Source organism: Mytilus trossulus, chromosome 14, assembly GCF_036588685.1.
Source record: "Mytilus trossulus isolate FHL-02 chromosome 14, PNRI_Mtr1.1.1.hap1, whole genome shotgun sequence".
NCBI lineage: Eukaryota > Metazoa > Mollusca > Bivalvia > Mytilida > Mytilidae > Mytilus > Mytilus trossulus.
Genome location: NC_086386.1, coordinates 35,648,494 through 35,661,399, shown reverse-complemented (window position 1 = coordinate 35,661,399; position 12,906 = coordinate 35,648,494). Strand labels below are relative to the sequence as shown.

Sequence of the window (12,906 nt, the reverse complement as noted above, 5' to 3'; positions counted from 1 at the left end):
TAATTTGTATGACAAAAATATAAAAACATGCTACCATTGTTGAGTGTATTTCCTCTAAAGCATGTGTTAAAGTACGAGTTATTTCCCTTTTATAAACTGTGTTTATTGATTTTGTCGTGGTATGCTCTTCCTGCAGTATCAAATATGTTGGTTTATTGTTATTTTTTACTGTCACAAGCAAATGTTATCATGATTATCAATATTACACAGAGTATGTAAAATTTAAGACATGTCTATAGTACACGTATAAACATTTCTTATATCAACTCCTTTTTTAGCTCACCTGGCTTTTCCCATGACCCAGCATCCGGCGTCTGTCGATGTCCGTCGTCGTTAACTTTTACAAAAATCTTCTCCTCTGAAACTACTAGGCCAAATCAAACAAAACTTGGCCACAATCATCATTTTGGGTATATAGTTTAAAAATGTGTGACGTGACCTGGCCAACCAACCAAGATGGCTGCCACGGCTAAAAATAGAACATAGGGGTAAAATTCAGTTTTTGGCTTATAACTGAAAAACCAAAGAATTTAAAGCAAATCTGACATGAAGTAAAATTGTTTATCAGGTCAAAATCTATCTGCCCTGAAATTTTCAGATGAATCAGACAACCCGTTGTTGTGTTGCTGCACCTGAATTGGTAATTTTAAGGAAATTTTGCTGTTTTTGGTTATTATCTTGAATATTATTATAGATTGAGGTAAACTGTAAAAAGCAATAAATGTGGGCAAAGTAAGATCTACAAATAAGTCAACATGACCGAAATTGTCAGTTGACCCCTTTAGGAGTTATTGCCCTTTATAGTCAATTTTTAACCATTTATTCGTAAATCTTAGTAATCTTTTACAAAAATCTTTTCCTCTGAAACTACTGGGCCAAGTTAATTATAGATAGAGATAATTGTAAGCAACAAGAATGTTCAGTAAATTAAGATGTACAAACACATCACCATCACCAAAACACAATTTTGTCATGAATCCATCTGCGTCCTTTGTTTAATATTCACATAGACCAAGGTGAGCGTCACAGGCTCTTTAGAGCCTCTAGTTTTCTTCTCTTTTAAGTATTTGAATTATAATTAAGTAAATATTACCTTATAAGAGTGATACATCTTTACAGCAAGCAAAAGAAGAAACAATAGAATGGACTGATAGATTTAAATTTTATTATACATGTTATATTAGCCTTCTTATTGTAAGAAATAATTTATAAAAAAAAGTCTGGTAAGTTCCTCAGCATCACTGCTCCTATGGTTCCAAATTGAAAATCTGTCAAATCAATGAATTCCAAATGAATTTTTTTCCCAGATAAGTACTTTCATCTGCCATTACTTCAGTTTTCAATACGAGCCAAAGCTTTCTTATTTTTTGGAAAATTGATTCTTAAATAAGAAACTTCCTTTTTTGAAGGTATTATTTGTCCTTTTACATCACATGTTTTAAGAAGACCATTTTGAAATTTCACTTTTACTTCAGATCTCTAGAGTTAAGCAGCAGTGGGAATTTGGTAATTGTACCATCTCCTCACCTTCCCAGTAGGTCAAGGTCACCTCCACCAGTACCAGTTCATAATAGTCAGTCAGCTACCTCAGCTCTAAAAACCTCCGTTTTATCTAGTAAATCTTCTGTGACCAGTAGAAACTCATCATCCACAGCTAGCAAACCTTCATCCTCCACAGGGAGTAAACTTAATTCAGCATTTCAGGTAAATATTTTGGTTTGATATAATTAATGTTCAGTTTCTAAGTACAAAATCCAAATTGGTTCAAAGTATGGAATGTTTGATAAAAACTATCTTATTTTTAACTTAGTTTAAACTTAGTTTATTTGCTTATTTAAAGATAAATGATGAGACACAAGTAAATGATACTTCAGAAGTCTTCTCAATAGTTCTAAACCTAATGACAGGGCTTTCAAATCATACAATCATCCCTATTATATTTTTTTGCCACCACACCATGTTGCCACTTTAATTAATGATTTATCTTTCTTTCTATAATTTTCCATGCTTGTGCAAATAATATAAAGTCCATATCTTGTATACATATTGAAGAAAAATCAATAGTCAATATTGTGGACTAATTATTTTTTTGAAGAATACAGATTTTCATGGATTTCATGGGTATAGAAAAATACCAATTTAAAGATAAAATGTAGTACAAAATTTTCTATATGCAGGTTGTAGCAAAACTACGAAATCAACATAATTTAATAAAACATTTAAATTTTCTTCAGGAACCTGGAACTTCTAGAAAGTTTGACAATTCATCGGAAGCACAGACAGGACCAGCAATAGTAGATGCCTCTAAAATTTCTGGTATTAATAGTCCTGTGTAAGTACTAGTAAAAGTATATTCTACAATGTTCCAGCAAATATTTTAAAGTTCTAAAGAGTTTTACTGGTCATTTGGTTAGTTGGAAAGACTTGCTAAGTACTAGTATAAGTATATTCTACAATGTTCAAGCAAATATTTTAAAGTTCAAAAGATTTTTACTGGGCATTTTGTTAGTTGGAAAGACTTACTAATGGATTTGATGATCTTGTGTTAGCTTGCTTGCCTAAAATATAGGAGTTTTGGGTTCAACATATGAATGTCTGAAATCCTAGTCCTTTTATTACATGTCACTGATGGATCATTTTCTCATTTGTATTCATACCACATCTTGTTTAAAGGTTTAAAATTTTTATACGACCGCAAAATTTGAATTTTTTTTCGTCGTATATTGCTATCACGCTGGCGTCGTCGTTGTCGTCCGAATACTTTTAGTTTTCGCACTCTAACTTTAGTAAAAGTGAATAGAAATCTATGAAATTTTAACACAAGGTTTATGACCACAAAAAGAAGGTTGGTATTGATTTTTGGAGTTGTGGTCCAAACATTTTAGGAATTAGGGGCCAAAAAGGGCCCAAATAAGCATTTTCCTGGTTTTCGCACTATAACTTTAGGTTAAGTTAATAGAAATCTATGAAATTTTGACACAAGGTTTATGACCACAAAAGAAAGGTTGGGATTGAATTTTGGGAGTTTTGGTTTCAACAGTTTAGGAATTAGGGGCCAACTTTAGTTTAAGTAAATAGAAATCAATGAATTTTAAACACAATGATTATGACGACAAAAGGAAGGTTGGTATTGATTTTGGGAGTTTAGATCCCAACAGTTTAGGAATTAGGGGCCAAAAAGGGACCCAAATAAGCATTTTTATTGGTTTTCGCACCATAACGTTAGTATAAGTAAATAGAAATCTATGAAATTTAAACACAAGGTTTATGACCATAAAAGGAAGGTTGGTATTGATTTTGGGAGTTTTGGTCCCAACAGAATAAGGGGCCCAAAGGGGCCAAAATTAAACTTTGTTTGATTTCATCAAAATTGAATAATTGGGGTTCTTTGATATGCCAAATCTAACTGTGTTTGTAGATTCTTAACTTTTGGTCCCGTTTTCAAATTGGTCTACATTAAGGTCCAAAGGGTCCAATATTAAACTTAGTTTGATTTTGACAAAAAATGAATCGGTTGGGTTCTTTGATATGCTGAATCTAAAAATGTACTTAGATTCTTGATTATTTCATATCGGTTGAGAATAAGATTTTCTTATTCGATAAAAAGGGGTCACATGACATTCATTAATCTGCAGTAATAAATTCCATCAGTCATTAACAGAACAATACGGACCAGAAATCCGTTCGTTAATGAACTTTTACATGATATGGACCGGTGGGGCGTGGTTTACGTCTGATAATGACAGTTTGGGCATGGTTTCCGTTTGATAATGACTGTTGGGCGTGGTTTCTCTGTTAATGACCGGTGGGGCGTGGTTTCTCTGTTTAGAAAGATGTACCTTTTATAAAACATGTTCCTGTTTTTAATAAGTACATTTAAGTTGTTGAATTGTTTATTATATTTTTTCGTTAATTGTTAAATTAAAGAGAACTTAATTAAGAATTTTATATACTGCAAAGTTATAAAGTTATATACTGCACTATAATGAATGGCAGTATTACTACGACTTGTCTTCAGTCTTTGCTATAGAAATCGTACAACTACTCAAGTTCGCTTTAGGCGTTTTGAATTTATGAGAATTTTCCAAATCATGGTTTCTCAATGAAATAAACATAATAGTTCTTGAAAAACTGGTCATTATCGTGAAACATGGACTGTCCTGTGGGCAGTCCATATATCACGATAATGACCAGTTTTTCAAGAACTATTATATAATTATTGGCCCAGTTTTCAAGTTGGTCCAAATCGGGGTCCAAAATTAAACTTTGTTTGATTTCATCAAAAAATGAATAAATGGGGTTCTTTGATATGCCAAATCTAACTGTGAATGTAGATTTTTCATTTTTGGTCCTGTTTTCAAATTGGTCTACATTAAAGTCCAAAGGGTCCAAAATTAAACTAAGTTTGATTTTAACAAAAATTGAAATCTTGGGTTCTTTGATATGCTGAATCCAAATGTACTTAGATTTTTGATTATGGGCCCAGTTTTCAAGTTGGTCCAAATCAGGATCTAAAATTATTATATTAAGTATTGTGCAATAGCTAGTCTTTTCAATTGCACAGTATTGCGCAATGGCAAGAAATATCTAATTGCACAATATTGTGAAATAGCAAATTTTTTTTTAATTAGAGTTATCTTTCTTTGTCCAGAATAGTAAGAAAGAAATATCTAATTGCACAATATTGTGCAATAGCAAGATTTTTATAATTGGAGTTATCTTTCTTTGTCCAGAATCAACTTAAAATCTTTGTTATATACAATATATAATGTATATTCACTTTTTACTACCAACTGATAAATTAAAATAATCTTTACCATTCAGTGATAACAAGCAGTTTTTTTTACATCTTAATATTTTATGATGTATTTAAATGAGTAGTTCTTGTTGCAAACTCCATTAGAAATTTTAATTGAGATTAGTTTTGGAATAAGGGAAAGGGGGATGTGATTAAAAAAATTGGGTTCAATTTTTCTCATTTGAAATTTCATAAATAAAAAGAAAATTTCTTCAAACATTTTTTTTGAGAGGATTAATATTCAACAGCATAGTGAATTGCTCTAAGAGAAAACAAAAATTTTAAGTTCATTAGAACACATTCATTCTGTGTCAGAAACCTATGCTGTGTCAACTATTTAATCACAATCCAAATTTAGAGCTGAATCCAGCTTGAATGTTGTGTCCATACTTGCCACAACCGTTCGGGGTTCAACCTCTGCGGTCGTATAAAGCTACGCCCTGCGGAGCATCTGGTTTAATTGGGTAGTGTTTTTATGCCCCATTTATACTTACTTACTTAGTCCTTGCTATGCCTAATGGCACATAGGGCAAGGACAATGTTGTCCTTGTTTCAGTAACTGCATTTTAATGAGACGAGATAGTTGGTCTTGTGCTCAACCCCCAACCTGGAGGGCCAGTGGATTTCGTGTTACGGTTCCAGTCCTCTAGATCAGTTGCCAACCAAGGCTAACGAATCATGATCTGTCCGGTTTTGTTCGAGTTGTCTCTCTTAGATAGGTTGCCTTGCTGGGCTTATGACTCCTATCTAGCCAACTTTTTAGAGGCTGTTTACTGGCATGAAAGACTTACACACTCAGCTTTCTTTTCACATAAAATATGCAAGCCAGCGGCGATAAGAACCATATAAATAGATCTACCGCATTAGATGCATAACATTACCCTGTGGAACAAATACCACTAACACCATTTATGGGTATTAGTTTTTCTGGTCTGTGTGTCCATCTGTTCGTTAGTTTGTCCGTTCATCCTGCTTCAGGTTAAAGTTTTTGGTCGAGGTAGTTTTTGATGAAGTTGAAGTCCAATCAACTTGAAACTTAGTACACATGTTCCCTATGATACGATCTTTCTAATTTTACTGCCAAATTAGAGATTTTCACCCATTTTCACAGTCCACTGAACATACAAAATGATAGTGCGGATGGGGTATCCATGTACTGGGGACACATTCTTGTTTTTTTGCTATTAACCTGCATGAAGCATTTAGGAAATATTAGTTTGCTCTTAGTAAGGATAATGTGCCCATAAGTGGTTGCATGTCTTTACACATTTTTTGTCTGTTTGCAACCAGAACATACATGCGAAATAGCTCAGTGTCTTCGTATTGATATCAAGAATGCTAAAAAAAAAATATTGAATTTGTAGATATACAGCATTATTTAATTATAAACCTCACAGAGAGGATGAAATAGAACTGAGGAAGGGAGATTACTACACTGTATGTGATAAATGTCAAGATGGATGGTTTAGAGGACAGTGTTTAAAGACTGGGAAACCTGGTGTTTTCCCTGGCAATTATGTACAAATGGTCAGGTAATGTATTAGACTTTAGAGTATTTCAGTTATAGTACATGTACTATCAACTTAGATTGAAGAAGTATGGGTAGATTTTGATATGACATAATTTCAATGGAGTTGTTGGGCTCTATTTTCTATGGAAAAAGTGGTTAATTTTCTTATTTTGACTTACCAAGTAAAATATGTGGTACAAGGGAATTTGATAATAGCTTCTTACTGGCGAAAAGTTATTAAATATAACACCTAAATTTAATTGAGAAATCTGAATATAAATCCAACTCTGAACTTTTTTCAGGTTACCAAGTGCATTTCTTCCTGTCAGTGGTAATGTGATGAATATTCATTCAAAAGGAAGCCATTCTTTGGCATCATCTTCATCTGCTCCTGCTGTGACTATGTCAAGTTCATCAGGTCACAGAACAAGTACATCACCAATAAGGCCAGGGTCGTCACCATCACTTCAAAACTCATCATCACAGCAAGCAGAGTCATCTTCTGGTCCCCCTCCCATCACACCTAGAAGCTCAAAATCATTAGCTAAACTTTCTTCATCAGCGCCATCACGATCAGCAGCTAACAGTAAAACCTCATCTCATTCTTCAGCGAGTAACAAATCATCAGCGACAAAATCAACAAATTCTGGATCATCATCACCTAGAACAGCTTCTAGTAGATCATCCTCATCATCTTCACTTAAGCCAGGAGATAGCAGTGGAACAAAAGCGAAATCCCCACACCGCCATACAAATCACAATGGTCCAACAGTAGGTATGGAAGGTCACCTTGACCTTAGTGTGACCTCAGGACATTCCAGTCATCGTACATCTAGCTCAAAACAAGTCGTTTATAGAAAGCCTAATGCCGTTGGAATGCCACAAGTAATGTCTGCCTCTTCAAACATCACACCACCTAATGTTGTGGCTGGGGCCACAGGAGAAATACCTGGGGTCAAGGATAATAAGGTTTGTATATCATATAAAAAGGAAGATTTGGTATGATTGCCAATCCTCCACAAAAGACCAAATGACACAGAAATTAACAGCTAACAGTTACCGTACAGGCTTCAATAATGAGAAAAGCCCATACCAAATAATCAGCTACCATTATTTCATAAGTTTAGCTTTTTAACTTATTGTCAGATATTCCGAATTTATATCTGGCTTTGTTCATGAAGTGCCAATACTAATTTGCCTGCTAACCTGTACTTTTCTTTTCATATTTTATTACATATAGTTTGATAGTCAGTTTTTGTGAGTTTTGGAAAGAAAAACAGTGCCAATGAAAATATATATTCCTGCCAAATTTTTAATGTCTTACATCCCAAATACAAGTATACTGATCATTCTTTGATCTGTTATTTATATTATATAAGAACATTTTTATTATTTTTGAATAGAAGGACAAGAAAGAAAAGGAGAAACTAAGTCTGGTAAAAAGACTGACCTCTGGTAAGAGCAAGAAATCAAAATCCCCTGGACTAGAAAGTGATGGGTCTGGCACAGAGAGTATTGGTAATCATGTCAGGTAAGTGTAGCTTAAAGTACTAGAATAATAATGTCCTTTTTTCGAGATTACAGCTGATACAGTTTCAGTCAAATTTTTGTAATGCCAGCAGTTTCTCTGTAAAACTTTACTCGATTGATACCCTGGTCGTATAGCCATATGTAGCATGTCATTTACATTTAAATTTAATAAATGTTACAAAACAATTCAATTCAATGCCAAACCATCCATTTAATATCCATGTAATTACTCATTAAATTATCACCCTCAAGATCATAAATGTTAAGTAAAGGTCAGCAAAAGAACTAGTAGAATCATGCCAACACTGATAAAGCAAGTGATAGAGGCATTAGTTCAACTTAAAGGATAGTTATTGTTTAGTTAAATGTTTGTAGTTAAATTCATTTCTGGTTTTTTTTTTTCAGATCTGGGTCTTGTCCAGCAGATAGTAATAGTCTGTTTGGAGCAGAGGGAAGTCAGCATATGAAAACTGGTTCCTTTGATTCAACTGTTCCTCTTGTACCTCAGCAAAAAATAAGTAGACCAAAAACTGTAGTTAGAGAAAAGTAAGTAAAGCAGTTAGACAAAATATACATATATGTTTGAATCATTTTACATTTGTCTGGGCTTTAAATAGCTGACTATGTGGTATGGGCTATGCTCATTTTTAAAGACAGTACAGTGACCTATAGTTGTTAATTTCAGTGTCATTTGGTCTCTTGTGAAGTGTTATTCATTGGTAATCATACCAAATTTCCTAATTTATATTTTGAAAAAAAAGGAGATGATTTGTCAGTTATTTGAATATACTTTGTCAATAAGGTTCAGAGAAGATTACCGAATGGACATTTGATCTCCAGATTTTGATAAAAATAAATATCAATATAGAGTTAAACTATTTCTGGTTGACTAGAATTTCTACAGAATAGACCAAAATTCATCTGTTATTTCATAATTTTCATAATTACATTAGATGTATGTTTCATTATAATACTTTATTCTGATTGGCCAACTGCACATCACATGTTATTCCTTATGCAATTGCATTATACAATAAAACTTATCATTCATGATAACACAAGGTCCCACAATAAAGTGCACAGGTGAATTTAAAAATGAAAAAAAATAATAAAATTCGTATTTTCATGATCCTAGCTAAAAAATGTAATTAAGTATTGAATGCTTCTTTTTGTAATTCATAATGTTGTAAAAGCGTTGACTGTGCGCACATTTTTAGAATGTCACGCTTCATACAAAATGTACTTTGGTCAATGTTTTTACGTTTTATGTCATGTATACATGCTCTTGCATAAGGTCGATTTCTATTTGACGCAGCTCATATATTTATTTTTTCTAATAACAAAATGATATACCATGTTTTACAGATACAGATGTGTTGTTTCCTATCCACCTCAGAGTGATGTTGAACTAGAACTGAAAGTGGGAGATGTTGTTTATGTTCATAAGAAAAGGGAAGATGGATGGTTTAAAGGAACTCTTCAAAGATTGGGAAAAACTGGACTTTTTCCTGGAAGTTTTGTAGAAAAATGTGAAATTGTATGAAATTATCATAACAGCACAATGAATGCAAGTGTTGATTCATGTTTACAGTAATGTCCATGTATGTGAAATTGCTTTATAATGTGTGACTAGTTTTTGTGATGTTTGAAATTTGATAGTAAAATAGTTATTGATTTTATGGTTTCATATTTTTCGCAGGACAAATATTTTATTAATGATTCGGATAATAAAAAAAGGTAACCAATGAAATTTTTACCCATCTAATAAGAGATTACAGAACAAATAGATTTGTTTAAGTTTTGAATGTTTAAGAATGGGTAGGTAAGCCAGTTTCTTCTTATAGAACATGTTTACTTCTTTGCCATTTGGTCTCTGATGGAGAGTTGTGTCATTGGCAATCATACCACATCATCTCATTTTCAGGTGTACGGAAAATCTAAAATAAAAAAGATACAAATTAAAGAACACTTAGCTAAACTACAATTGGAGGATACAACTAACCCCTGATAAATAAATGTTTCAATTGTTTCAAAACAAGTAAAAGAAGGATATATATAGCAATGTTCATATATTTCATTGTGTCAGTCAATTTTGTAAATAGTACATGTTTAGTGCCACAATTATTATAGTGCTGTATTAGCATACAGTGTATATTTAAACTTAGTGCTGTTACCTCGCCATGTGTCATCTATTTGAGTGTCATTTGATTACATTCAATAACATTAATATTATCTCAAGATGGGTACCACTTTGGCCAGAAAGATCTAGGAATGGAGAAAATAGAATATCTGTCAGAATTTAAAATTTTGGGAATGTTTATAAAAAAAGTTGTATAAGAATTACACAATTTAGTACACTTAAAAATTTTAATAGTTTCATACTGAAAACTTTATGATTGTTAATAAAACAGCATCTTCATGATACTTTGACTTGACAGTTCCAGAACTTTTGTGTTTACATAAATATTTTGGAAAGTACGTTATATTTGGTAATGTTTGAAATAAAATTTAAGATTTTTTCAGAAGAATAAGATTTCAAACACAATGTAAATCATCTTCAACGACAAATGCCTGTTTCGGTATAATAATTTGTTTATGTATACATGCAGGCTTTTGTATTTACTTGATATTAAATTGTATATTATATTCTGTAATGCCCTCTATAGTACATTTTTCAAGATGAGATTGTCAATATTATTATTGGGCTTTGACCTCTTACTTTATTTGAGTTCACATGCAATGTTCTTGATGCATTTGAAAATTTGGAGAAAGGAAAATAGGTTGTTATGGAAAACTATTTCTTTTCATTTCTATTAAAAATATTCTAAAAAATGTATGCTGTATACATGTATATATGTATCAATGTTATTTCATTTATAAAAAAGTCTCCAAATCATTTTAACAAATACTTTTAGGCTATATTTTGCTAATAGTAAAATGATGGTTACATATTTAAGAAATAACTTCACATTGAAGACCTTTTTATTATTGCTATTCAGATCCATTTATTTTATTTTATCTGTAGTGCAAGATTATAAATTGGAGCACATAGAAATAATTGCCAATAAACTAACAAAAATATATGTAAAACTTTACCTTAAATAAGAAATAAGAATAACAAACAAAACTTTATAGTGTAGTTTATTAACCTCTCTGTATGATATTTCTATGTGTGATTTTAGGTTAAGAAAAATATGATGTTGTATGGTAGTGGCATTGTATGGTAGCGGCAAATGTCTTTTGTTCATGTTTTTGACAGCGATACATTTATTAATGGTTTTCACTTGTTTAATAAAGTAAGACGTGTGCTCCAGTTATTTTGTTTTCAGGAATTTTATTTTTAAAAAACTTCAAAATAAAATTACAAATGTATAGATGTAAAAGTTTGAACAAATATATTAACTTACTATCTGTGTAATGAGTAATGAAAACAGCAATTTTTGTACAGTTAAAGTTTGTGTAGAAACAGCTTGAATGGTGATAATATGTGCTTCCATCTGACAATTATAGGCGAAAATACATCAGTCAGTATTGTTCTGTGATATATCATGTGATCTAAGTATGCCACCTGTTGTAGTCATGTGACCTTCATTGCAATTCATCCATTCTGTAGTCATGTGACCTTCATTGCAATTCATCCATTCTGTAGTCATGTGACCTTCATTGCAATTCATCCATGTTGTAGTCATGTGACTTTCATTGCAAATCATCCATGTTGTATTATAGGTTGTCATAAGTTTTATTTTGTGAAAGTATATTTTCATCTAAGAGACGGCATTGAAAATTTTAATGACCACAACATTTTATGTTAGACCGCAATATTTAAAACAAAAATATTTGGTGACGTAAAGATTGATATTTTATATGCTGAGGGATACATGTAATAAAAGTATGTATAGAAGTTAAATTTTTAAAATCTACTATACATAAATAATATTTTGTGAACTATAGAAATAAATTTTCTTGAAGTAATCAAATATTTCGATATGTTTCTTACAGAACAATTAAAGAACATTCAAGGTTAAATTTTAGTATGGAATAATCAAAATCATATGATGTTTACTTTATCAGAGACAAAAATTTCAGGTTGAGACATACTTGAATTTGACTCATTATTTCATTGATAATGACCTACATTCTAACCTTACATTGTATGACACATTTTTTGAAACATTGATATTTTAATATAGGACATCCTAACACTGCCACAGAAAGTTTATAAAGAAAAATGTGTAAAAAATGTACTGAATAACTGTATGCATGCTCTTTTTTTACCTCATTTATAGAAAATGCATAATGTACACATTGTCATAATTAGATTTTTATTTCATTATGTAGATAACACTTGCTTTTAACTTGACAATAATACTTGGCAAACATGAAACAACTACATATTTGTTAACTTGAATACATGCATTCAAGAAAACTGAAGTCCATAATTTCATTTTAGTTCGAATTGAGACACACAAGAATTTTTGAGTATATGTAAATTGTCTCACCCATTGCCAAATAAACTTGATGTTTTTGGCTATATATTGTATTAATAAGGGTATTTTATACGAAGAGACAGTTTTTTTTAAATTAACCTTTGTTAGAGATCCAGCTTAATTTATTTTGTTCTATGAAGTATTATACTGGCTTCTCATTTCATTCAAATAGACAATATGTTCTTCTAAACAATAGAGGGATGTTGTTTGCCATTGTAGGTTCCTAGATATAAAATGTACCATTATAAACTTTCAGACTCTATACAATTATGAGTAGACCTCAATTAAACAATAAGTTTCCTAAATACATCTGTATCTTTAATGACTTCCTTATTACCTTTCCTGTCTTTTTAAGTGACATACTGTGTGTATCTTACAAATCACTTAAAAGAGGGTAGGGATTGGAGTTTGGGTCTTCATTTTTGTTTGACACATTATTCTATATTGTTTTTTTGTCTATCACTCTTTATTCTTTATATTCTTTTGCTCACTTATTCTATTTTCTTCATATTCAATCACTCATTATTCTTTTTTTTCTCCATTTTTCTCTTCTTTATTTTTGCCCTTTATTCTATCTGTAT

General features: G+C 31.6%; 1 protein-coding gene across 2 annotated transcripts in view; it reads left to right on the top strand.

The window, feature by feature from the left end:
• LOC134697335 (E3 ubiquitin-protein ligase SH3RF3-like) overlaps window positions 1–12,906 on the top strand; it is a 23,268-nt gene extending 10,362 nt beyond the window's left edge. For both annotated transcript variants that reach the window (XM_063559543.1, XM_063559542.1), the window contains 7 exons: window positions 1,476–1,704; window positions 2,235–2,332; window positions 6,163–6,330; window positions 6,611–7,277; window positions 7,712–7,839; window positions 8,244–8,384; window positions 9,204–12,906. In XM_063559543.1, coding sequence (XP_063415613.1) covers window positions 1,476–1,704; window positions 2,235–2,332; window positions 6,163–6,330; window positions 6,611–7,277; window positions 7,712–7,839; window positions 8,244–8,384; window positions 9,204–9,381 — 1,609 coding nt within the window. In that variant the 3' untranslated portion in view covers window positions 9,382–12,906. The remainder of the gene's footprint in view (window positions 1–1,475; window positions 1,705–2,234; window positions 2,333–6,162; window positions 6,331–6,610; window positions 7,278–7,711; window positions 7,840–8,243; window positions 8,385–9,203) is intronic.